Source organism: Phaseolus vulgaris, chromosome 4 (genome assembly GCF_051622355.1).
Source record: "Phaseolus vulgaris cultivar YP4 chromosome 4, ASM5162235v1, whole genome shotgun sequence".
NCBI lineage: Eukaryota > Viridiplantae > Streptophyta > Magnoliopsida > Fabales > Fabaceae > Phaseolus > Phaseolus vulgaris.
The window spans coordinates 39130077-39157639 of NC_143501.1; the positions used below are offsets into that span (position 1 = coordinate 39130077).

The window sequence follows — 27563 nt, forward strand, 5'->3', positions numbered from 1 at the left end:
TATAATTTATACATTTTTTTATTAAACCTAATAATAAATTTATTTACTTAATTTTTTTTATTATTACATACATTCATCAATGCATAACTTAATTTTTATTTATAATATTTTAAACCATTCAGCTAATATATATTTTTTATAAAATATCCAAACAATTTTATTTAATTTTTACTATTATTTTTTTATATGTTTTTAAATTTTATTTTATTTTAATTTTATAAATATTTAAATTCACTACAATTTTATAAATATTTAAAAGTAGAAATAGTACCTGATAAGAAAAGTTAAAAACAATAAAAATAAAAATAGTGACATTTGAAAAAAAAAAGTTAAAAAAAATATACGTAACGATAATTTTAACATTATATTAAAAAATAAACTATTAACCTTCTATAATTCAATTAACTCAATATACTATAAATTCTCTAGTAATATTAATTACTTTTTTAAATCATGTCACTCTATTAAATTTCTTTTCAAATTATTCTAAATCAATTCGCAACTTTTTATTTTGCGAGTGCTATTATATAATATAATGAAGTCAAGTCAACCCAAATCTTCTTCAAGACTCAGTAATAGAATTGGTTATACTAAAAAAAGGTGGCGAAGACGGTTTCATCTTTAATTTTGCACCATCTAACTAACATGTCATTCAAAAGTGAATTAACGGAAATTTTGAAAAAAAACGGAAATTGAAGGCCTTTTTATTCAATTTTACTGTGGCTGTGATGTCAAAATTTCCACACTCCCCACGTTGTCGATCATCACAGACATAATATATTGGTATTTTCTTTTTTTTTACCATGTTAATTAATAAACATAATTTTTTTCCCCTCATCCTATTCCAATGAGAAAAGTTTTATTGATACTGTTTAAAATACATATATTTGGCATGGTTTGTAATAATATAATAATGTTTTTAAATTAAAAAATAAAATAAAATATTAATTTATTAAGAAGTATATCTCTTGAGAGGGTTAATATATCACCAGCATATCCCAATAGGTTAGGAATCTAGATCCTTGTTAGGTGTAGACTTTGTAGACTTTTTGTGGGTCTGCTTCCATAAGCTTTCTTACAATTTATTATAAGATACAAAAAGACAAAGTCTAATCATACACCACACAGCAATTACAGTGTACATAATATTTAATTACTACCTTGTACACACCATAATCTTCAATCTATGATCATGCAAAATACTAATAAAACCAACCTTTTCTATGTTTACTTTAGCAAATTACACAACCATTAGGATTTTCATCGTAACTTGTGCCATAGTAACTTTGACTATACTGTGGTGTCATCTGATAATAAATGGGATAATAAGCTTCACTGAGTTTCTGAGGAACTGGTAATTTTGGTGGCTCTACCTTACCTTTCTCCTCTTTTGCTGGTCCAACAGAAACTATTTCAGTATGACATAACTTTCGCAGCTTCGACACTGCATTCACTGGATCAATGTCACCCAACAAGATCAATTTCATGTCTTTCACATCAACAGAAACTGATTCAATCCCTGCAGTTAAAACAACTAAGATTATTAGTTTTGCTAAAAATCATTGCATACTTGACACAGTACGATGTTATTGATTTTGTTTTCTTGGAACAAAATCATTGTAGCAGGGATAGAAATTCGAGACCTGAAAGACCAGATGCTGTCTGCATAGCTTTTTGCTTGATTCTATCACCATGTAAGTCCACCTTCAACACTACTTTCTGTGAAAGAACAAATCAAAGAGTTATTAAGATCCAATGATTACTTCTAAGTTCTAAACATGAAAGGAGGGTTATTCGTATCATCACAAGCAAGAGAGTTTATTTCTGACCTTCATTGTTGTTAAAGCTTTCTTCTGAGTTAAAGCAAGAATTGTTTGGCGAAGGAAGGCCAAAAGGGTATCTGGGTTGGAATATTGTAGGAAGTGATTTTTATTTTGTAGATGAAGATGTGATAAGAATGGTTGAGATTGAGTAATATTTATAGTAGCATATGGTGGCACTGAGAGACAAAGTCAAGTGGAGTCAAATCATTACAGAACAATTTGTTGGGCCACACACGGTGAAGTAAACCGTGTCACCAAATTCTTGCAGAAAACAAGATTACTTCAAGGATAAAGTAGTATAATTTTTTTTTCCCGAAATTGGTAAATTGTCAGAATGAAATACGTTTAATGAATGTTAAAATCGCCAATAACAGTTATGATTTAAAAAAAAATCGTACATGAAATATACGATTTCGTATACGTGTTCTAATTTTATAATATATAATAATATATAAAACTAAAAAAAAATTAAAAAATACAAAACCTAGAATTCATATATTTCATAATAATAATTTTTAATATGTAATAATTTTAATATATGTTTTTAATATTTAAAATTAAAAATAATAGGAAACTAGATAAGTTTAATTTACTATTTATAATTTTTTTTTATATATTTAAATAAAATTAATTTTTTATAAAATATTTTTTTGACTGAATAAGTCCAACTTCAATTCACTCTCAATCAATCATCATAAATGTTTAGCTTTATGGACCACCATTGCAATATGTCTATTCAATTTTTTTACAGCAAATTTTATCAATCTACATCAATTTTTCATCATACAGAAATATTTTTTCTTTGATCCATCACAAATGTTTGGTACTTCAATAATTACACCACCCTCTGCATTTCATCAAATTTGTACCATACATTGTTATCATCCACAATGCTTTCTATGAAGTTTGATATTTCATCTGACGATAATGATGAAGAAAACAATGACGATGATAGTCCATCTCCACTTAGACGTCTACCAAATTTCGTAGATAGTTTGTTTATCTTTAGGTTATTAAATTACGTAAATTTTAAATTAAATTATTATATTTGTGTGTTTTCAAACATGTGTTTGTTTAACATTTTCTGTTTTAACTTTTCGATTAAAGTTTTTTGATTTATTTAAGGTTTATTAAGAAATCACAATAATTTAAATGTATTAAAAACTAAAAAAATATATTTAATATTTTAATTATATATAATAAAAAATTATGTTTTAAAAATTCAGCCATTTTTTAATTATATTACAAAAATAGAGCGTGGACAAATAAGGACCCCATATCACTACCCTAACTCATTTTTTGATCCGAAGGAACAGTACTTCGTTCATTCAAACACACTTCTAAATTTGCATACTTTACCTACCCTATAGTTCCTTCAAAGAAAGTGGGAAATCAAATAAATCTTAATATCATATAAAGAGTGTAATAATTGAAGGCCTTTTTAAAAAAATTTCTAAAGCATTCGAGAAACTGACAGTACATGGTGCTTCATTTACAAAACAACAAGATAAACATTAAATAATGATGATGTGATGATTGTTAAACCTTTGAGTTGCTGCAATGATGTCAACATTTACTAGTTTTAATGGGTAGAATGAAAAAAACAGGATGATGAAACAAAAGAATAAGTAAAAACATTTACTCTATCTTTTTATAAATATGGTATTTTTATTTTATTAGTTGTAAATATATTATTGTTTTAGTCTCTTTAAATTTATTATTTTTATAAATATATTATTTTTTATTGTTAGTCTATGCAATTATGTTACGTTTTATTTTATAATTTCCTATAAATATATTGTTCTTTTTATTTTATCTTGTAATAACATCAACGTGAGTATCTTTGATCTGATAATTTTATTTATATAACACGCAACACATCATAACATGGCCATTACTGTTAAAATTATAAAAGATTTTACTAGTGGAGAGATATAAGAAAATGATTCTTTTAAATGAATGAAAATAAATAAATAAAAAATGGAGAAATAAAAATAAAAATATCATATTTACATAAAAAAATTGAGTGGAATAGTAATGAACGTATGTTTTTTTAACCCAAGTAAAATAAAATAAAATGGTCTTTGGTGATAATAGAAAGTTAGTTTGTTAGAGTATTGACGTGGCAGAAAGCGTGTTATTGTTGTGTCCCAATGCGTGCTTGTCTACTTCGAGAGTGCAAAGTGAACCCATCCATGAATGTTACAAAAAAGTGTAATCATTGAAGGCTTTTGTTATTTCTTGTTTTTTTTAAAATCTGTTGTCATATTCCTATTTCATACCATGCGTCGATTCTTAATTTTTTTAAGGTTTTCTTTCTTTTCTTTTGAAGACATTTCACAAAAATAAAAATTAGGGAAAGAAAACAAAACAATGTCTAATGCAATCTTTAGGATTTAGAAAATTGAGTAAATTAAAGAATGATCAAAATTTAAAAAAAAAAATGAAAGAGAGAGATGAGTTGGTAAAATAAAGGAAAACATCCTCATTTGATATACTTTTCTAGTAGGGAAAATATTTTAATATTTTAATATTTTAATATTTTAATATTTTAATATTTTAATATTTTAATATTTTAATATTTTAATATTTTAATATTTTAATATTTTAATATTTTAATATTTTAATATTTTAATATTTTATTCTGTTTCACTCTCCAGACGACCAAACAGCATTAAAAGCATCTCGCTTTTAATTTTTTTTTTCTCTATTTTTTTTTTCTTTGCTTTCTTAAAAAAAAAAATGATTTTGTAGTGAGAAGGGAGAGTCTTATACCAAAAGAAATAAAGACCAAGTCTACTGTAATTTTTTGCTTTTAGGAAAAATAAAGAATGACTTAATATATATATATATAACTGGATAAAAAGAGAATGAGGATTAATGCAGAAAAAGATGAAAATATCACTCACATATTGATTTTTATATTTATTTAAATTAGCATTTAATATTGATTAATGAAAGAAAGAAAACCAATTCCTTTGGTTTCAAAATGAAGAGAAAAAAAGAAGACTAAAAACAATAAAAACAACATAGTTCCCACTCACATAGCATTCATCTCAAACTTGAGAGAGAAAAAAATCAAAGATTTGTAGTCATAATAAATAGAGTAAATTATCCTAGCTTTTTATATTTTCTACAACAAATATTTATGTCATTTTGCGTATATAATTAACATTTTTATTTCCTTTATCCTTTCACTTTTTATACACAATCAAACCATTTTCTAAAATCTTAACTATTTTCTTTTTTCTTTTTAATGCTTTCTCTCTCTATGTTTTCTTTCTTAAACCAAATATATTAGTATTGGATGAAAAAAAAAAGAGTAATCAATCATGTACCTGGCTTTGAGTGGTGATGAATACTTCTTATAAGACGAAGACAATTCTTCTTTTTAGTTTCTTTTGAAAAGTTAGACAAATCCATTTATAATAGTATAATCAATTATTGAAGTGGAAGTTGTATTTTACATTATTGTTATATAGATACGTTGGACAGGAATATTGATAAAATATAGATGATTTTAATTTCTAATGGTAATAAGTATTAAGAGAACATTCTTCATTCAAATTTTGGTAATTATTGGTTTGATTAACCCATCAATTTTCTAAAAGATTTTACATAATTGTATATTTCTAATCATACCAAGAAAATTAACAATATTAAAAAATCGATTCAAACTACTAAAAATCAACGTTGATGGATATATATATTAAATTTGTGCTACACATGTCCTACAAGAAAATTATTAAATAACAACTAGTTTTAGAGACAAAAAATAATTAGCTACTATATTTATTAAGTTAGATATTATTTTTATAAGTTAAAAAACTATTAGTATCTAAAGTAGTTTCTATTATTAATAAAAAATTTATAAGTTAGTTTATAAATTTGTATCTAACATTAGCTATCAATGTTTAACTACTATATATTTGAGATTCTAAATTAATCTTTATAGTGATTAATTTAGAATCTAAAGAAATTAGTAGCTAAAACTTTAGTAAATATGTTAAATATCAATTTAGAAATTGATTTATAAATTTTTATTATTAATAGAAACTAATTTAAATGCCAATAGTATTTTAGTTTATAAAATAATATCTAACTTAGTAACTAATTACTTTTTGTTTTTAAAATTATTTGTTATTTAATTATTTTCTTGTAGTGATAATGAATTTTATTATTTATACACACTAAATTACTAGTGTCGATTTTGAAGGTCAATTATATGTAGTCTGTGTAGTGTTAACCAAAACGACTCTAAATAACGTTAAAGTTGGGATTGTCCATGTGTAGAATATGTTGATTTCATTTCATTTTCTAATTTTAGAGTGCTCTTGGGATATAAGAGTGTTCTTGCTTTTTTTATACATTGTTAAATTGGGCTTCTTCTTCATGGTCTTGAGGATTTTCACCCGACTCAAATGTTTTAGTTTCCCTCCTCTAGAGGTTGTCACCACCACCACAAATTTCTTCTTCTTGCGGCTTTCTTCTTCAAAGCTTTGGGTGTCTTCACCCGATTCAACCTCTTTGTCTTCTTTATCGGAGCGATTTTGGGTTTCTCAAATAGTGAGAAAGAAATCTTGTAGGAATTCTAGACCTTGTAAAACTTCTTCAATAAGACCAAAACTTCGAACAGAACGAAGATATGTTTTTAGAAGTTGGAAGGAAAATACTTTCTTTTGCACTACAAGAAAATCATTAAATAGCAACCAAATTTAGAGACAAAAAATAATTAGTCACTATACTAAATTAAATATTATTTTAAAGATTAAAAAATTATTAGTATATAAAGTAATTTATATTATTAATAAAAATTTCTAAACTGATTTCTAAATTATATCTAAATTAGCTACTAAAATTTTAGCTAATAATATTTTATATTCTAGATTAGTCTCTAAAAGACTAATACACACTAATTTATAATATAAAGTAATTAGTAACTAATGATTAGATACTGATTTAAAAACTAGTTTATAATTTTTTATTAATAATAAAAACTACTTTACCAATAATATTTTTAATTTATAAAATAATTTTTAATTTAGTCAAACAATAACTAATTATTTTATTTCTAAAATTAATTTTTATTTAATAATTTTTTATAATAATGTTTGTTCTTGATGAACTTGACTATTGTGGTGCCACATACAATAATGAAGGCTATACTTTTGGTGAAACTTTCTCCTTGTCCACTTTTTCTGGTCCAATTGAAACCTATGTGAAGTCTTTAGCTTAGATAAGATCAATTTCTTGTCTTTCTGTCAATAACGAATATTTCTTCTTGAATTTTTTGTTAAAAAATCAATGAATCCTTAACTCTGTAGATAAGGATTTTCTTTCTCCACACAAGAGCGAAGTTGTAGTAGGATTAAAATTTAGATACCTCAAAGGACATATACTATCTTCTTAGCTTTTTGCATGATTCTATCATCATATAAATCCACCTTTAACATTATTACCTTTGTTACACAACATATCAAAGAGCTGTTAGAACATTGTAATTAATTACTTAATTTTCCCTTTAAAACATGAAATAAAATTGTAGTTAAATATACAAGCTCAAGTGGAAACAAATTATAACCGTAAAACTCCGCGAAAACTCAATGATGCTATTCATGCATTTATTAGGGTAAAAAAGAGAGACACTGGTTTGATCGTGAGAGTCTAGTTTTGACCATCATTGTGTTAATGTTTGAGATTTCACCAATTATTGTTTAGTCACAATTGCACAGAAAGGCGTGTAGGAGCCAATGAGGTAAGCTTAGTTGAAATAGTAGGAGATAGTTTTTAATTTTCCTTTACTAGTGAATTGTGATAAGAGTTATTGAAATTGAGCAATATACTTACATTTCGTCCCAATAATAGTGTTTGTCTGTAGCAAAATTACCGAGTGTCATGTAACTATGAATTGAAGTTCAAATTTTTATAGATAGATATGCTTACCTAATATATGTGCATGTTTTAAAATATATATTTTTCAAAATTGTACCAACATATAGGTTTTTCTCTATGTTTGAAATTGCCTAGTTAGAGCATTCAAGTTATTGTGTTGCTTGGTATTCTTTCTTATCCATAAATGTTTGCTTCTATGTTTTTTTTATATTCACGATTGAGGTCAATTTTCCTCAAGCATACCAAGTTTGTATAAGATTATCCGATTGAGTATTTATCACTAAACAAAAAGAATATAACTAGTAACTTTTTTTCCTCAACAAAATAATAAGCTAAATTGTAATTTAACTTGATTTCCATCACAATATCACTAGTGTGCAACTTATAATGAATATCATTTTAGAATATTTACTTGTTAAGTTGGATTGAGTTTATCTCATTTTTAAACTCAAAGGTTTTAAACACTTATTTCCATTCCCAATATAGAAAACCCACAACAACTACATGACTATATACCTATTTTGTTGGTAGGATGTATGTACAAGATAATACCCAAGAAATTATCTTAAGGTTGAAAAATGTTATTGATAAAAAACAGTCTTCTTTTAGAGAGGGTAGGGGTTAATATAAGAAAATGATAAAAAATGGTAAGAAGAAGAGATGTTTCTTATTCTCTTATGTGTATATTACATCACTCATGTATAGGAAATATATAGGGAGTTTCTCTCTCCCAAATTACAATCTAATTAGGTAGGATACTAATCATGAGATTCTATAATTATTAAATTAATTGCATATAATTGGGTACAATATCATCAAATATTGCATACAATAATTGCATATAATTTGATAATTATTATTTCCTTAATACTCCCCTCAAGTTGGTAGGTGAAGATCAAGAACCCCCAACTTCTGTCGTAGCGTCAAAAATCGTTCCTTGCCCAATGCCTTCGTAAAAATATATGCGAGCTGATACTGTGTCGGTACATATGAAGGACTGATTATCCCAGCTTGTAATTTTTCTCGCACAATGTGGCAATCTATCTCAATGTGTTTTGTGCGTTCATGAAATACTGGGTTTGCTGCTATATGTAATGCCGCTTGATTGTCACAGAAAAGTTGAGCTGGCAAGTTACATGACACCTTTAAATCCTGCAACAGATATCACAACCAAACTATCTCCAAACAAGTATTGGCCATTGCGCGGTATTCTGCTTCCGCTGATGATCTTGATACGTTTGTCTGTTTTTTTGATTTCCATGAGATAATAGAGGAACCAAGAAAAATGCAATATCCAGATACTGATCTCCGAGTTGTCTGACAACCTCCCCAGTCTGAGTCGCAATAAGCTGTCAATGTCAGATTGTTTTCGGATGGCAATAACAATCCTTGTCCTGGTGATCCTTAGATGTACTTTAGGACTCGAATTGCGGCATCCCAATGAGGTTTCCGTGGATCCTGTATATATTGACTTAGGGTCCGAACCGAAAATGCTATGTCAGGCCGAGTAACCGTGAGGTATATCAGTCGTCCCACGAGTCGCCTGTATTTGACTGGATCCTTTAATAACTCTCCATCGTTTGGTGTGAGTTTTAGGTATTGTTCCATTTGAAATTTGTCTGGACGAGCACCTGTGAGTCCCGTATCCTGCAAAATATCAAGCGCATATTTTCTTTGGGACATGTAAATACCAGCTTTGGAACGAGAAAATTCAATCCCTAGAAAATATTTTAGGTCTCCAAGATCTTTAATGCAAAATTGTTGTAATAAACAATCTTTAACACGCTGAATTTCTGTCAAATCATTTTCTGTCAAAAGAATATCATCCACATAAATCAAAAGGGCAGTAAATGATGAGTTATTCTGTCTTGTGAATAGAGAGTAATCTGTCTTGGATTGTTGAAATCCTATAGATTTAATCACATGAGAAAATGTTGAAAACCATGTTCGAGATGCTTGTTTGAGACCATAAAGGGATTTGTTGAGTCGACATACAATGTTCTCCCCCTGTCGATGATGTCCGGGTGGCAAGTCCATGTAAATAATTTCATGCAATGTGCCATGTAAGAAGGCATTTTGCACATCTAGTTGGTGAGTAAACCAATTTCTGGCTGCTGCAATGGTGAGGAGACACCTCAAAGTTGTTAATTTTGCTGTTGGTGAAAAAGTTTCAGAATAGTCGACACCTTCAATTTGAGTGTACCCCTTTGCGATAAGGCGCGCCTTATATCTGTCGACGCTACCATTTGAGTTGTACTTTATTTTATAGACCCATTTGCATCCGATGGGTTTCTGCCCAGCGGGTAACGGTGTCAAGGTCCACGTTTGATTTAGCTGCAAGGCGGAAAGCTCTTCGTCCATTGCTTTTTGCCAATTTGGATCAAGGATAGCTTGAGCATAAGTGTGAGGTTCTTTGGTGGCTGTAATGTTAGCAAGATATGCACTATGTGTAGAAGAAAATCGTGAATTAGAAAGAAAATGATGCATAGGATACCTGGTTCCATTCGGTCGGTCTTGGGCAGTGGTCGAATGATTGGCTTGGGATCCCGTTACGTAGTCTTGAAGCCAGGAAGGTTGGGTTGATGTGCGACTGGATCGTCGAACAGGAAGGTCGGTTGGAGAAGGTTTGGTAATGGGTGCTAAACTTCTTGGCATGGGAGAAGAAGGTTGGTCTACTGGAGGTTCAGGTGTATTATGACGAGTAGGAGAAGAAGGTTGGTTTGATGGAGGTTCAGGTGCATTGTGACGAGTAGGAGAAGAGAGTTGGTTTGATGGAGGTTCAGGTGTATTGTGACGAGTAGGAGAAAAAGGTTGGTTTGATGGAGGTTCAGGTGCATTGTGATGAGTAAGAGAAGAAGGTTGATCGAGTGAATGTTGGACAGGAGTGGGTAAGTCAATGTCAATAGTGGGCAAAATACCTTGTAATAACAAACGTGTCACTTTTACCGTTATTGTTGAGCGAGTAAATAGCCCTTGCCAATTGCTGAATTTGCTCGGCACTGAAGCGTTGTACGAGGTTTCTATCGGACTCGTTACTGGTGCCTTCTTTGTCAGACATGATTTTTTATTTAGGGAATAAAAATGGAGAGGTTGTCAGGGCACCAAGATCGGTGCTCTGATACCATATAAGAAAATGATAAAAAATGGTAAGAAGAAGAGATGTTTCTTATTCTCTTATGTGTATATTACATCACTCATGTATAGGAAATATATAGTCTCTCTCCCAAATTACAATCTAATTAGGTAGGATACTAATCATGAGATTCTATAATTATTAAATTAATTGCATATAATTGGGTACAATATCATCAAATATTGCATACAATAATTGCATATAATTTGATAATTATTATTTCCTTAATAGTTAATGAATAGTGTTTTAGTAGAAAATGAAGTAATAAAGGAAAGGGACGAAAAAAAGAAGTTGTATCTTTGTAAAGGTAAATTATGAGAAAACAACTTTGTGAGTTGAAATTTCATATATTACATGTTAGGGAGATTAAGATTTTGCTCCAAAATGGATCTAATGGATGAAAGAATGTCCGAAATCCTCAACTATATTCGTCCTTGTAAATGGTAGTCCAATGGATAAATTTAAACTAAAAAAAGGAATTAGACAACAAGAAGATCCTTAGCACCATTTTTGTACCTAATAGTAGCTGAAGGATTTGTGGGAAATGTAAGACAAACATAGAAAAAACAATTACTAGAAGGTATACAAGTAGGAGGAAAAGAGGTCATAATGGATATGCTACAATGCTCATATGACACTCTTTTATTTTCAAAACAATAACTCAAAACATCGTGGTGCTGAAAACTGTTTTGAGATGCTTTGAGTTAACTTATAGGCTTAAGGTGAACTACCTTAAGAGTAGGATTGGAGGGATGTGAGTGGAGACAAATATGGTACATAGGTTTGCATCAATACTAAATTGTGTTATTATGAATATTCCATTCACTTATTTGGGAATGATACTAAGGGGAAACCAAAAGAAAAAAAACATATTTTGGAAAGGAATAATAAACAAAATCAAGAATAGGTTAGTAAAGTGAAAAGGAAAATATCTTTCCTTTGGTGTAAGAGTTAGCCTAATAAAATTTGTACTTACTTCTCTACCTTTATTTTATTTTACCTTTTTATAAACTACCTATAATCGCAGAGAATGTAGCCCCTTAAGACACACTAGGCCCCCCTACTTAGTTATTTTTTTCTCTCTCTCCAACTCTCTCCCTTCTCTCTTCTTTTCTCATTCCATACATCATCTATTTCAAAATCTGATCGCACCATGCTGTAGTTGAGGAGTTAAGGAACATTCCTCCCCGATAGATTATCAAACAGAGTAAGTTTATATTTGCTCTCAAGATCCTTTATTTTCTGTTTTTTCTTAGGATTTAGTCACCAATCTTGATGGGATCAATTAAGAAAAGTAATCCTTTCAACTTATTATACTATACACTGAATTTTTGTTTTGTTTGAATAACTTGCATTAGGCCCTTATATCTTGAAGCTTATCCAGACTAAGAGGATAAAATTCTAAAGGTTGCTTGGAAATAAAAAAATTAAGGTGAGAGAAGTTAACTTTAACTTTCAATAGTAACCTAGGCTAAAAGATTTGGATGTGGAGGGACGTGGTCCCAAAATTCAATTTATCTTGTTGGGATGTTATTTGTTTATATATTGTGTTGTTTGTTTATATATTGTTTAAACTTGTAGAGATATTGGATTTTGATGGTTTAGTATTTAAGTTTTTTTTTTATGTTAAATAGGCTTTTGAATGTTGTGGATTACGTTTTGAATGATATTGTATGATGAAAATTGTATGAAATTGAAGTCATACATTTGGGATAATGTATGAATTGATGTTTGTTTATGTATTAAGTATTACTGCCTATGTGGTAACAGAGATCTCATAGCTTCACTGACGATCTAAGTCACATAGACTAAGATATCAAGTGGTGAGAAGTTGATGGGGGAGTTCACGCACATATGAGATGCACGACTTGGGTGGTTGTATTGAATTTACCCTGATCCTTTCTCTTGGATTCGCTCATAATCTAAGCTTTGAGTATTGAATCAGGTGTTAGTCTGTGGTAGGACTTATTTAATACGGGTCTTTCGGAAGACGTCAATTGTTATTTTGTTTGTTGAATATCCTGGATGTGTAGATCCATGTGGGATCTGTGTGATTGTTTTATATTGGGATTTGAAGAAGATTGAATAATTGAGAAATTGATCCATGTAATTTGGTTTGCTCTTTTGATTGAATTGTATATATTATAAAATTTTATTTTCACTGGCGTACCCTTGCTCTTCTTGTTGTGTTGTGAACTGCAATGAATGTATTATGTACACGAGCAAATGATTATACAGGTGCAGGATAGTCTGAAGGGCTTTAGGATGTTATTTTGAGCTTTGTATTGTAAGTATTGTATTTATATAAGTCATAATCATGTATTAGGAACCTTTTTGAAATACTTTAAGCTTGTATAGAAACCTGTAGAACTTGTATAATAATAATTAGTTATATTTCTGGGTGTTACAAAGAAAACAATTAAGAAAATTCAAAGGAACTTTTTATAGGGTTGGGGGAGTGAAGGTAGGAGGATAGCATGAATTAATTGCAAAATGTGTGTAAGCCAAAGGAGGAAGGAGGATTAGGTGTAAAAGATATAAGCTTGTTTATTATGGAACTGTCAGGTAAATGGAAATGGAGATTAGGAATGAAGAAAAAAGGATTGTGGAACTAGATACTAAAGTCTAAATATGGGAGTTGGAAGAGTTTAAATAACAATAGTGATGATAGACAAGACTCATTACATATGATATATATTAGAAATTTTTTTCTTATGAGAGAATGAGAGACTATCTTGATGACAATATTGTATGAAAAATAGGATCAGGAAAGGACATAAGATTTTGTGAAGATAGGTGGGCATGAAACATTCCGCTTAAAGAGAGGTACCCAAGACTATATGCAATTACAAATAGTAAAGAAGCAACTTATAGATTTTGTAGAAGTTGGATATATGAGAATGGAAATTAGAGTGGAGAAGAGAGTGATTTGAATGAAAAATGGGTCAAGTTACTTCATTGATGCTAGAGATTCAAAAACAAACTTTGAATAGAAAGAGAGAGAATAAATGGTGTTGGAAAGAGGACAAGACATTTAGTTATACAGTTAAGATTGCTTTGAAGAAATTATAAAATGAAGTAAGTGGGGGAGAAAGATAAATGTATGAGAAATTTTGGAAAATAAGAGCCCTACCTTCAACTCAGATCTTGACATGGAGAGTGTTACAAAATAGAGTGACCTCAAAGGATAATTTGTACAAAAGGAAGATCAAAATAGGTTGTAAGTTATGTGTGAAGTGTTTTAAAAAAGACAAGTCAATCAACCATCTCTCTTTTAATTGCAGAGTAACTGGGACTACAGGGGATAAGTGTGATAATTCTTAAACAATTTACACTTATGATGGTATTAGAAAAGGAAACATGCTCTGGTGGTGTATCGGGTGACATTTGTATATGAAGAGAAAGGAGTTGAATTGTTTTTAGAAATGAAAGAGTAGATGCTAAGATTTTTTTTTTCAATAGCCCAATTAAATGTTTGGTCTTAGATAACCGGTGAAGATGCAAAAGTGTCATTTTCATTCTCGAATTGGTTTATTGATAACATGTTTGAAACCAATAAAAAGTTAATATTGCAGTTATGATGCAAACAAGAATAAGGGTAGGATTTTGTTTATGGATAAATTAGATTGAATAACTAGCGATATAAAACAAACATGTGCATGATAGTAATTGTGCTTGCTAGAAAGGTTATATAAATGATTTGGTGCAATTTTGTAGAGGTTTATTTAAGAACCAGAACTAACAATTTAAACTAGTATGATTTGGTGGTATTGGTATATATTTGTGATCGGAGGAGATGCGTCTCAGTTGCAACAACAATGGGAGAGCACATGCTATCATTGAAGCAGGAATTTCACAAAATATCATCAACAATGAATTATCAGTGGGATTATGGATCACAAATGTCTAAAGAGGATAACAAGAGAACCAAGGGTTAGGACAAATTGTGAACAAATTTAGATTAAAACTATCTTTGTTACAAAATAGAGATAAATTATTTCTTGTGAAGCTGAATTATGATTCTATTAAAGGCTAAACAATTTTAGTGACAAAAACAATCTTTGAAAGAGGTGTGTATAAGAAGCCGTAAGACTTTAACAACTTTAGGGGATGAATTATGATGAACAAAGGATAAACAACATATTTTGGTAAATTCAGGAACAACTATTTTAAATGCTCAGTTAAGTTTTGGAGGGGTTTAGGGGAGGTTAAAATGTAACTGGTTTTGATATGGTCTCCAAATGTGTTGCTTAAACTTGATATAAGTGTTGAAGATCTCACATCAACCATTGATTATGACATTTCAAGTATATAAGTGGATGTAAATCTCACCTTATAAGCCAGTTTTATAAGGTTAAGTTAAGTTTAAAAGTTCATTTCTTAATATGATATTAAAGTCATTTAGAGCATATCCAAGTGAAAGTTTGTAGGGCTTATCAGGTCACCAGTTATCGAGCCGCTATTGGACCATCTATAAGTATATAGTCTCATGCTTGAGTTGACAGTCTCAACATGAAAAGAATGTTTTGAAGATCCCACATCAACTAGTGATAATGACATTTTATAGTATATAAGCGAATGCAAACCCCATCTTATAAGTTGGTTTTTTAAAGTTGAGATAAACTTAAAGTTTACCTATTAATAAGTGTTTTTGGATATATATTTTTTTAGGCTTTTAGGAATGTAAAAGAGTTTGAATCCTCTAACAACCCTTTGTTTTTTTTTCTAATCATTAAAAAAAACCTTTCCATCTTTAATATGATATGAGAAAAAGCGCAATGACGCAATGACTTAAAAAGGCTATAACTCAAACCGCGTGTGATCAATGAATTTTGCATCCTCTAACAACCCTAAAGTTTCTTCACTCATATTTCTTAGAAAGTGGTAAGAGAATTTGTTATGTTTATTACGACTATTCTTTCAGTCTAGTCAAGGTTTCTTTTTGACGTTTACTCGTGGTCGTTGAAGCCTTTCTTTCACTTTTAATGCACAAGTGCATAACGTAGGGCCCAGTTCTGGAAATGACATTAAATAGTGGTGTTTCCTAGTTACACCCCTCAAAGATAAATACTAGTTTTTTTTTTGTCTTCCCACGGATTATTTCTCAATCTGTTGGAGTAATATTATTTCTGCTTTTAGTATTGTTTCTTCCCCTTTTCCACCATTTTTTCTTCCACGCATAAATGCTCTTAAATCACTATCAAAATTATTCATTAAATAAAAATTAATTTTAAAGATTAAAAATAATTAATTATTATATTAATTAAATTAGATATTATTTTAAAGATTAAAAACATTATTAATATATAAAATAATTGTATCATTAATAAAATTTATAAATTATTTTTTAAATTAAAATTTAATTAATTACATTTAGTTTAGATTTTATAGTTGATAGTTAAAACTTAGTCAATAATTTTAAATATTAATATTTTTTTTAAATTTTAAAATAATATTTATTTTAATTAATATAATAAATAATTATTTTTATATTTAAAATTAATTTTTATTTAATGATATTTTTAATATAATAAATATTATTGATGTAATTGACAAATTTTGGAGATGGTTTTGGTACTGCTAATTTTTTTTAGTACATTTAAAACATAATTTCAATTCTATAAAATTATCTAACGATCGATCATTGAGACCAAGTGACATGCTTTGTTTCGTTCAGTGCTGGCTGATGTAACTTAACTTCTGTAATAGTTATTATTTCATTCCAAATCACAATCATGGTATTATCGTCATCCGTTTTTGTTTTGTTTTAAAAATTTGAATGACCAATAATTAAATGTAATTTATAATATAGTTATTATTAGAAAATATGTAAATTTAATAAATTTATTATAAGATTATTTAGAGAATTTGTATTTTCATTAGAAAAAATAACATAAATAAAAACATATTCCCTTTTAACATAATATAGTACTACTTTCTCCTTTACCTATAACTTTCAAATTTGCACCCCTTTTCAGCTGCATGATGCTCCTATGTCCTGTTGAGTCCTCTTCATTTATCCAATTTGCAAAGTTATTAGTATGGCCTATGCGCACCAGTTGATTCCGAGTTTCTTTTTACATTATATGCGCTTATGCGAATTAGTGAAAGTTTTTTCATTCACCATTTTTTAATTTTGAAAACCAAGGCTTTGCCATTTCTACCAATGTAGTATATGTAGGTGTATTATTAGTTTACATTATTTAACATTCCTATGTAGATTAAGTATTGTTACCAGACGTAGTACGATTAATTTTTCTCTTATACTCATGCTCAACAGATCATATACTTTAAAATTTATTAAGAAATACAACGTATCTCTCTAAATTGATCTATTTTTTTTTTCAAATTGAATTTCTGAACTTGTATTTAATCTCTAATCGAGTCCTCCTCTTTAATTTATTATGGACGCGGAAAATGTTTACGGATTTACTTAAAAATTCAAATAATTTGTAGTGTTGAAGATCCCACTTGGAGAATGGCAAAACATATTAGCCCATCACTTAGATGAGGTCGGTTCACTTTTTTGAATCCCTAATCCGTATTGGTCTGACCCGTCTAATTTGTCAACCTGGTGGGTCATAGGCAGGGCGAGCTGGACTAACCCGTTTTGCAACTCCTAATTGGAGATAAGACCAATTCATAATATATAAGTAGGTGTAAACCTCAACTTACAAGTCAATTTTGTAAGGTTTGATTAGACTTAAAGTTTATTTCTTAAGATGGTATCAAAACTTATATCACCTACAAATATATTACTTCACCCACGAGTTGACTGGTCTTAGTGTGAGATAAGCTCAATTCATAGTATATAAATGAGTTTGCGTCATCTATAAATATATTACCCCACCCACAAGTTGACTGGTCTCAGTGTGAGATAAGACCAATTCATAGTATACAAGTGAGTGTAAACTTCACCTTTTGGTTTTGTAAGTTTGAATTAGGCTTAAAATTCACTTCTTAAAACAGAGTTCTACGTAATTCTTAAATTATTTTCAAAACTATCAAGAACAAGTGAAATATCAGTCTTGGTGGTGGAGAAACTTATCAAAAGTATATAGGGAAGGAGGAGGAGATGGGTGGTTTTAAGAAGACTTAAGTTGGAAACAAGGAGGTGGAGACAAGGCTAGATTCTGGGAGGATATGTGGGTCGACAATATCAACCTCAAAACTATGTTTCCTAGGTTGTTCTCTATGTCATTAAATCAAGGTCAAAAGGTGGGATTTGTAGGTGAGTGGGAAGATCCGGTATGGCGGTGGAGTCTAAGGTGGAGGCGTGTCAGATTTGAGTGAGAATCCTTGATGGAATCAGAACTTCTAATGTACATATCAAGGGCCAATATGTATAGGGAAGAGAAGGATATCCAGATGTGGAGGTCTGAAGAATCATGGTTGTTCATTGTGAACTCAGCATATGAAAGCCTAACTAAACATGTTAGAGGTACCTATCATGATGCGTTTAAGAACCTATGGAAGGCTAAAGCATTTCCCAATGTAACGACTACTGCATGGAGGGCACTTGATGAGAATCAAATAAAGGAGCCTTTTATTAATGAAGGGAGAGGTCATTCACCTACACATTTGAAGTTCTTCCTTCTAGTCTTTTCAAAATTAAAAAGAAGACATAAAATAAAGAGAGGATCAAGCCATAAAGCCAAAGAAGTCTACAAGCTTTCAAGAATAGGCTTCATTTAAATATCTCTCTTTATAGTTTCTTTTATAAATTTGTAAATAATATAGAATGTTTAAATACATAGTTTTTAGGAAAGGTGCTTAGAGGGAAACCTTAGATACCTCTTTTGTAAAAGCATCTTTAGGCATTAGTTTAGAATTTTCTAGAAGGTGACTCTTCATGCTTCACTTTAGGTGCTAGAAGTGAATAGCATGGAAGGGACTTTTGGTTAGCTTGTTTTGTAAGCTTCATGACCAGCCCTTGCTCCTATAAAAGGAGGGCTTAGGTCCTTCATAATGCAGATTTGGAATTTGTAGTATCAAAACTCTCCCAAATTGGTGATTGAGTGCAGTGAGAACTTGTCTTCTCCTCTTCCTAGTCTCATCTTGAGTGCGTTGGTTCTCTCAAGTGGCGGCATTGCACACTTATCTTGGAGCATTCACACTTCAAGTGGCGTGTTCATCAACCAAGAACTGCAACCACATAAGTCCTCTTTCTTCTCCATCTTCTCATTCCATTTCCGTGCCTATTTGAATTCCTAAACATGTCTTAGGTTCCTTTCTTGCTTTCTATTCGGTGTTCTTGCTTATTTTTCATGTTTCAATCGGTTCATCTTCTTTCTCCTTGGATTTGTTCGGTGCATTTCAGTTTTGAAGCATTTTAATCGGTTCATTTCATTTGTTATGCAATTTAATCGGTTCATTTGCATTTTTACATCTTTTAATCGGTTCAATTGGCAAGAAATGGGTCTTCCATGTGAGTTTGGTGTTTGGTGCAAGTTTTGGTGAGTTCTTGAAACATAGAACATTGATCCAATTCTATCTTAAAGTGCCTATCTCATATCCAACTCAAGATGATTCCATAGAATGTCAAAGAATCATCTCTATCTTGCTATTGATTTCATATCAGCACTGTTGGGTAGAATCCCAACAAGAGAGGGTTTGAGTAAGAGAGGAGTGAACACAACTTTATGTGCATTGTGTCAGACAATGGAAGAATCATGTCAGCATCTATTTTTAGAGTGCAAATATGCTCGGCGTGTTTGGTCATTGTGCCCCACTTTGAGAATTTCCATTTGGCGAAGGTAAGTAGTAAGCAAAATTTGTTGGGAAAAACGGGTAATTTTCCCACTAAAACAGAACCCTAACAGAGCTACCCGACAAATAATATTGAATAAACAGAGCGGAATAGTAAAAGAAATAAAGAGAAAAAAACACACAAGAAAATTGTTAAAGGAGTTCAGCCAATTTAGCCTAATCTCCGAGCACAGTTGAAACAACCCACTTTTATTATTATGGAAGAAGATATTACAAATTGGGATATATAACAGTGAAGGAGGAGAGTTTAATTTATAACCCTCAAACCTCCTTCCCAAACAATGAACCCACCGATGTGGGACTTGGGATTAAGCCAAAATCAACAAATCTCCACCTTGGCTTAATTTTAAGTTCCACCTAAAACAAATATTCTCAAAACATAACAAAAACAAACTTTGCAGTGCTTCAAATTTGCGCCTCCGGGCGCCAACTTCAAATGTGCAAGATATTAACCAAGTCTAAACAGTGTTCAAACTTGGTCCTTGAAACCACCTTGGTGAGGATATATGCAGGATTCTCCATAGCGTGAATCTTCTGGAGAACAATCTCCTATTCTTCGAGAATCTCACGCACAAAGTGATAGCGAACATCAATGTGCTTCGTCCGTGCATGAAAGACTTAATTCTTTGCTAAATGAATAGCACTCTGACTGTCAGAATATAACTCAAGTTGTTTCTGACCAACTCCCAAGTCTTTAAGCAACCCATGAAGCCAAATTGCTTCCTTCACAGCCTCTGTAATCGCCATATACTCTGTCTCTGTCGTAGACAAAGCCACCGTAGACTGCAAGATAGACTTCCAACTAACTGGCGCTTTTGCTAAAGTGAACAAATAGCCAGTTGTAGACCGTCGTTTATACAAATCACCTACATAATCAGAATCACAATATCCAACTATGCATTGACCAAGTGATTCATCTTGCTCAAATGCCAATCCAACATCTAAGGTATTTTGGAGGTACCGTAGAATCCATCTCACAGCTTGCCAATGACCCTTGCCTGGATTATGCATGTACCTGCTAACAACACTCACAGCTTGTGAAATATCTGGTTTTGTACACACCATTGCATACATCAAGCTTCCAACTGCATTTGCATATGGGACTTTCGCCATGTATTCTCGTTCTTCATCAGTCGTCGGAGATAAACAACTACTCAATTTCAAAGGAGGAGCAAGTGGGGTACTTACAGGTTTTGTATCTTCGTGTATACCAAAACGTTGTAGTACCTTCTACAAATACTGCTTCTGTGACAACCAAAGTTTTCCCCTCTCCCTGTCCCTGTTTATCTCCATGCCGAGAATCTTCTTGGCTTCCCCCAAATCCTTCATCTCGAACTCTTTACTCAACTGAGCCTTTAACCTGTCAATCTCAACTTGGCTCTTTGTTGCAATCAGCATATCATCAACATATAAGAGTAAGTAAATGTAGGAACCATCTTCAAGTCTGCGCAAATACACACAGTGATCATATTTGCTTCTCTTGTACTTTTGATCCTTCATGAACTTATCAAATCGTTTGTACCACTGTCTCAGAGATTGTTTCAGTGCGTACAACGATTTGCTAAGTTTACAAACCCAATCTTCTTTACCATCAACCTTGTATCCTTCTAGTTGAGTCATATAGATTTCCTCCTTCAAATCACCATGTAGGAACGCGGTCTTTACATCAAGTTGAGCAAGCTCCAAATTCAACTGTGCTACCAAGGCCAACAAAATTCGAATGGAGGAATGTTTAACAACTGGAGAAAATACCTCATTATAATCAATTCCCTCCCTCTAAGCAAAGCCTTTAGCAACCAACCTTGCCTTGTAGCGAACATCTTTATTAGGAAATCCTTCTTTCTTTGCAAATACCCATTTGCACCCAATTGCCTTCTTACCTTTTGGTAATTGTGCCAGCTTCCACGTTTTGTTCTTCTTCAAAGACTGCATCTCCTTTTCCATCGCACCTGCCCAATTACCACTCTCTGAACTCAGAATGGCTTCTGGGTAAGTGGATGGAATGTCATCAACAACTGGAAGTGCATAGGCAACCATATCCATAAAACGAGCAGGCTTCTGAATATCTCGTCTCTGTCTTCTAACTGCAATTGGCGCTGATTGCTGTTGAGATTCTTGGGTAGGAACCTCTTCTTCATCTGACTCTTCTTCTGCCATAGGAGAGTCACTTGTGGTATTTCGTGTTGGGATCACCATTGTCGGCTCAAACTCCACCTGCTGCCGGGCACACTCCACCTGTTGTGGAGTACTATTAGCTCCTTCTGGATTTACCTTCTTTAACATGGAAGATTCATCAAAGGTAACATCCCTGCTGATAATCGTCTTCTTTGCCTCTAGACACCACAAACGGTATCCCTTCACTCCAGGACTAAAGCCCATGAAAAAAGCCTTCTTTGCCCGTGGATCCAACTTTGATTCAATCACATGATAATATGCAATAGAACCAAAAACATGCAAAGAATCATAATCAGTTGCAGGTTTTCCAGACCATACCTCTAACGGGGTTTTGCCATTTATAGCAGATGATGGCAAACGATTGACGAGATGTTGAGCGTATGTCACAACCTCAGCCCAAAACTCTCTGCCTAACTTAGCATTAGAAAACATACAACGAACTTTATCCACAAGTGTCTTGTTCATACGCTCTGACACCCCATTCTGTTGTGGTGTTTTTCTAACAGTGAAGTGCTGAACTATGCCACAATCTTGACATACCTTCAGGAACAGATCACTCTTGTATTCTCCTCCATTGTCTGGTCGGAGAACCTTAATCTTCCTTCTTGTCTGCTTTTCAACTTGAGCTTTCCACTTAAGGAAAATTTCAAGCACATCATTTTTGTTCTTCATAATAAACACCCAAACTCTCCTGGAAAAATCATTCACAAAAGTGACAAAATAATGCCTACCTCCAATTGACGGAGTCTTGGCAGGTCCCCACACATCTGAATGCACATAATCCAGAATACCCTTGGTATTGTGAATTGCAGTGCCAAACTTCACTCTTCGTTGTTTTCCCAGAACACAATGCTCACAAAATTCAAGTTTGCAAGCCTTCGTACCTTTCAACAGTCCCTGCTTGGTAAGAATTTGCAAGGATTTCTCTCCAGCATGTCCCAACCTCATATGCCACAACTTCGTTGCCTCGACATCCTTCTTAGTGCTAGAAGTTGCTACTGCTACTGTCCCCACCACTGCACTACCTTGATAGTAATATAGATTGTTCTTCCTCACGCCTTTCAACATCACCAGTGCTCCTGAAGTTGCTTTAAGAATTCCATCTCGCATCGTCACAACTAGGCCTTTAGATTCTAAAGCCCCCAATGAGATGAGATTCTTCTTCAACTTTGGCACGTACCGTACATCCCGCAAAAATTCTGGTGGATCTATCATGATTCCGCAGCTTGATTGAACCTATCCCAGCTGTCTTACATGGATTATCATTACCAATGTAAACAACCCCGCCATTGAGTTCTTGAAATTCAAAGAACCATTCCCGAATGGGACACATATGATAGGTACAACCTGAATCCAATATCAACTCATCTGGATACGATGATGCTGAAAGCGAGACAATTAAAGAGATATCTGATTCCACATCATTTTTGCATTCTGCAACATTTGCATCTTGCGGAGTCTTCCCTTTCTTCTGCAGTTTTGGACAGTCTTTCTTCCAGTGTCCTTTCTCATGACAGAAAGCACACTCATCTTTGGCAACGGCTCGACCTTTAGACTTAGACCTCCCTCTTCTCCCCTTTGTTTGGCTTTGCTGACGACCTCTTGCCACCAATGCTTCTTCTGATGTCGTTGATTTGGTTTTCATCTTATCCTGCTTTCTCAATTCATGACTATATAAAGCAGAACAAACAGCATCTAACGACATATTCTCCTTCCCGTGAAGGAGCGTAGTCTCCAAATGTTCAAATTCATCAGGAAGAGATGATAACAACATCAAAGCCAAATCCTCATCCTCAAACTTCACATCTAAATTCAATAGGTCTGCTACTAATTGATTAAACATAGTGATGTGTGCATTCATAGTAGTACCTTGTTGGTAGTCAAATCGGAACAACCTTTTCTTCATCAGGAGCTTGTTCTGACCACTCTTCTTCAGAAACTTGTCCTCCAATGCCTTCCACAATTTGTGTACAGAAGTCTCATTTTTTACAGCATACTTCTGCTCTCTGGACAGGCAGAATCGAATAGTTCTGCATGCCAACCGGTTGATGATGCTCCAGTCTTTCTCCTCTACCTCTTCTGGTTTCTCTCCTTCAATAGCAATATCAAGACCCTGCTGAAAAAGAGAGTCCAAGACCTCTCCTTGCCACATACCAAAATGTCTAGTGCCATCAAATATTTCCACCGCCAATTTCAAAGTGGACACCGGGAACCTCGACCATGATGACAAGGAACCCGACACTCTGGATACATCCTTCGCTTCTTCTTCTTGATTTGTCATTACAAACTCAAAATATAGTATTCAATATTACAAATAATTTCAAACAACCCAAGGTGAACCTTCGGCTCTTGATACCACTTGTTGGAAAAAACGGGTAATTTTCCCACTAACCCTAACAGAGCTACCCGACAAATAATATTGAATAAACAGAGCAGAATAATAAAAGAGATAAAGAGAAAAAAACACACCAGAAAATTGTTAACGGTGTTCGGCCAATTTAGACTAATCTCCGAGCACAGCTGAAACAACCCACTTTTATTATTATGGGAGAAGATATTACAAATTGGAATATATAACAGTGAAGGAGGAAAGTTTAATTTATAACCCTCAAACCTCCTTCCCAAACAATGAACCCACCGATGTGGGACTTGAGATTAAGCCAAAATCAACAAAATTTGGTATGGAAAGGTGTTTGGGAAGCTATAGTGAAATGTATTTGGAAGTAAAGAAACTCTGTTATTTTAAAAAGGGGTGGTAGATGCGGAAGAGATATTTCAGATGGTCCAGCTAAAGTCGTGGTTATGGATGAAGTATAAGGTACACACCTTCAACTTCTCATTTGTGGATTGGGTCCTGAACCCACTACTATGTATTAGTAGCTATAAGTAATTGGATGTTAGCTGTGGGAGAAATAAAAAAAGACCAAGCCATTGGTCTTATTCTAGAGCTGCAGGTGGACCATCAGGATCTGTCACAGGGAAGTAAATTAGAAGGGTACAGGTTCTGTGGTTTTGAAGCAATTTAAGTGATGCAGGGGATGGCAGCAGATATTGAAGAGGGTGGAAATTAGAAACGTCAGTAGCGTAGGTTACGCTGAGTGCAATCTGTCTTTGTGAAGGGGTAAAAGTGGAGCTAGGGAGTATTATTCCTTGGCAGAAAGAACTGGTGCAATGCCCTCCAGCACCTATCTTTGCAGTTATTACTGGTGCCTCCAGCAGAATCTGGTGCTGTTAATTTTGTAGTGCTGATGCTGTCAAAAGGAAAATAATCTTGTTGAGCCTGGTTAGTGCAGCAGAAGGTCAAATCTATCTAGCAGAATTCTTGTCATCAGGATGGGCAGTAGTGTAGCACCGAGTGGAGACAAGAATCTTCTTTAATCAATGTGGAGGCAGCAGTGATAATTGGACCGTATATACCAACACAGGTTTTTTTCCTATGGGAGTTTTGATGCAGGGTGGAATCTTATCAGTGTTGTGAACATAGTCTGAGCAGAATGGAAGGAGCAGGTCTGTTGGAATGAAACGTGGCATAGCTTATGTGAAGTAGGGAACTAAGCCAAGTGATTTATGCAGAATGTGCAAGTAGAATTCTGAATAATTTTTCTGCTGTGTTGAGTAGCATAAAGTGCCGTGTATGCAGAACTTTCTATAGCCAAGAGGAAGGGGTCTTGAAAGAAGAACTGGCAGCAGAAATGTTGTTGGTGCAAAACTAGATTGAAGGGTGAGCCAAATCAACTGTGTTCGTGAGAAAATGGTAGAATGGTGTTTGAAGGCTGGTTGATGCTGCTGGTGGTTCGAGCAGTTTATCTGGTTTCTGTTTGGTATCTGCAGGTTACTGGAGCTATGTAAAGGAAGCAGCAGCATTTTAGACCAGCAACCTGCACATCTGGGAAGTTTCCTCTCTTTTTTGTGGTGATAAACTTTGAGCAACTGCTGGTTTATGCATGGTAAAGTCTTTCATCAGGGAACTAAAAGAGCTTAGCACACGGTCATCCTTTGCTTTGCTGTCAAAAAGGTTACGTGCAGGATTTTTCTGCATAATTTGGCAGCAACTTGGCAACTCATAATTTTATTTTTTTTGTCTGTGTTTTTGTTGTTTTTGGTTGCCTCTCCTTTTAATGCAGAAATTGATTCTTGTATAAGGGTAGGAATCCTCTTAATTTCTTTTATTCGTAAGGATTTAGTATATATATATATCATCTCTTTATTATTGTTAATAAAAAGACCTTTGGAATGAAAAAAAGTAATGGAAGAAAAGATTATGAATCAGAATATTCAACAATAATAATTAATTACTAAGTACTAATAAACCTTATAGGATGATTTTTAATCCAATGATTCAAAGAAGTATTAAAAAGAAAAGATTTTCTGCTCAAATCTTATTCAACATGATGAACAAAGCATAAAAAATTTGTTACAAAATGACATAGTCTAACCATACACACTAATCACAGTACTGCATTTTGCTACCTTGGACACACAATGGTCTTGAGTCTACTAGACCACAAAAATCATGAGTGAAACCAATAACACCAAAAAGGATTACTTTCCATCAAACTTTCTAATACTCTAAAATTTAAGTGGATGATGACACACAGCAAGTGTATACACAGGATGCTCTTCAAAACATGTAATCTAATTATTACTTTTAATTATACAGTGGTGGTGCCATTTGATAAGGATAATAATAAAAGGGATAGGTTTGGTAAACAGGAACAGGTGCTTTTGGTGGATCCACCTTCTCTTTCTCTTTCTCCTCTTTTGCTGGTCCAACTGAAACTAATTCTGTGTGACACCATTTTCGTAGCTTTGACACTGCACTAACTGGATCAATCTCACCGAATAGCACCAGTTTCATGTCTTTCAAGTCAACAGAAATTGATTCAATCCCTGCATAATAATTCAAATTACAGTTAATTTTAAAAAAAATCATGAAGAGAATGATCTTGAAACAAAAGTATAAGTTGTAGTATAGAGTGAAAAGTTTGATATATATACCAGAAAGGCCAGATGCTGTCTTCATAGCTTTTCGCTTGATCTTATCATCATGTAAGTCCATCTTTAACACTACTTTCTGTGACATAACAAACATCAAAGAAGTGATAATTAAGACCCAGAAATTACTTTTGCATCCAAAACATGAAAGTGAAAGGAAATAATATATGCAAGCCCAAGTGGAAACAACACAGAGTAATAAGAGAAAAGTCAAGAAATGGTGAGGAAATAAAAGAGAATGGTTCATATTCTGACCTTCATTGTTTCAAAACTTGCTTGTGATGAGAGCTAAGCTTGGTGAAGGAATATTAGAAGAGATGGTTTTTTATATATTTTTCAAATTGAAGGAAGTTGTGAGAAATATGGGTGAAATGAGGAGTGTTTATAGCAGCACTAATAGGTGGGAGCCATAGACATAGTAAAAGTGGAGTCAAGTCAAATGAAGTCAAACCGTGTTCTTCAAATTTATCTTCCTTTTCTGATCCTTCACGGAAAGTGCAGCAATGAAATATTATAAGAACTGTAATAATTGAAGTTTTTTATTGCTTTATGTCAGGTTGGGTTGGAAAACGATTGAACATGTTGCTTCGTGGTTATGTCTCAAAATGATTAATACGATGAATGATGACTGCTGCAAGTTGAATCAACATATAGCACACAGAAACTTCCCTCCATGTTCAGTTATAAAAGTCTTTTTATATCATACCATTTTATTAGTTATTTATATGATTGCTTATTTTTATTTTATAATTATAAAGCGATTAATAGTTATTACA

The 27563-nt window shown here is 32.6% G+C and overlaps 2 protein-coding genes across 3 annotated transcripts; both read right to left on the reverse strand.

The window, feature by feature from the left end:
* Positions 1-1058: 1058 nt before the first annotated feature.
* On the reverse strand, positions 1059-1960 carry LOC137837569 (heavy metal-associated isoprenylated plant protein 12). Its single transcript, XM_068646595.2, has 3 exons — positions 1830-1960; positions 1644-1719; positions 1059-1519 (listed from the first exon to the last, which is right to left on the reverse strand). Exons 1-3 carry the CDS (start codon positions 1833-1835, stop codon positions 1233-1235), a joined length of 369 nt encoding a protein of 122 aa, XP_068502696.1. The 5' UTR covers positions 1836-1960; the 3' UTR covers positions 1059-1232.
* Positions 1961-26142: 24182 nt separating this feature from the next.
* LOC137837570 (heavy metal-associated isoprenylated plant protein 39) lies at positions 26143-27174 on the reverse strand. 2 transcript variants are annotated; one of them, XM_068646596.2, is made up of 3 exons: positions 27043-27174; positions 26791-26866; positions 26143-26682 (listed from the first exon to the last, which is right to left on the reverse strand). In XM_068646596.2, exons 1-3 carry the CDS (start codon positions 27046-27048, stop codon positions 26441-26443), a joined length of 324 nt encoding a protein of 107 aa, XP_068502697.1. In that variant the 5' UTR covers positions 27049-27174; the 3' UTR covers positions 26143-26440. The 2 variants fall into 2 exon arrangements, with proteins under 2 accessions (XP_068502697.1, XP_090157824.1); XM_090301698.1 differs by lacking the exon at positions 27043-27174 and having other exon boundaries at positions 26791-27030.
* Between the last annotated feature and the right edge of the window lie 389 nt (positions 27175-27563).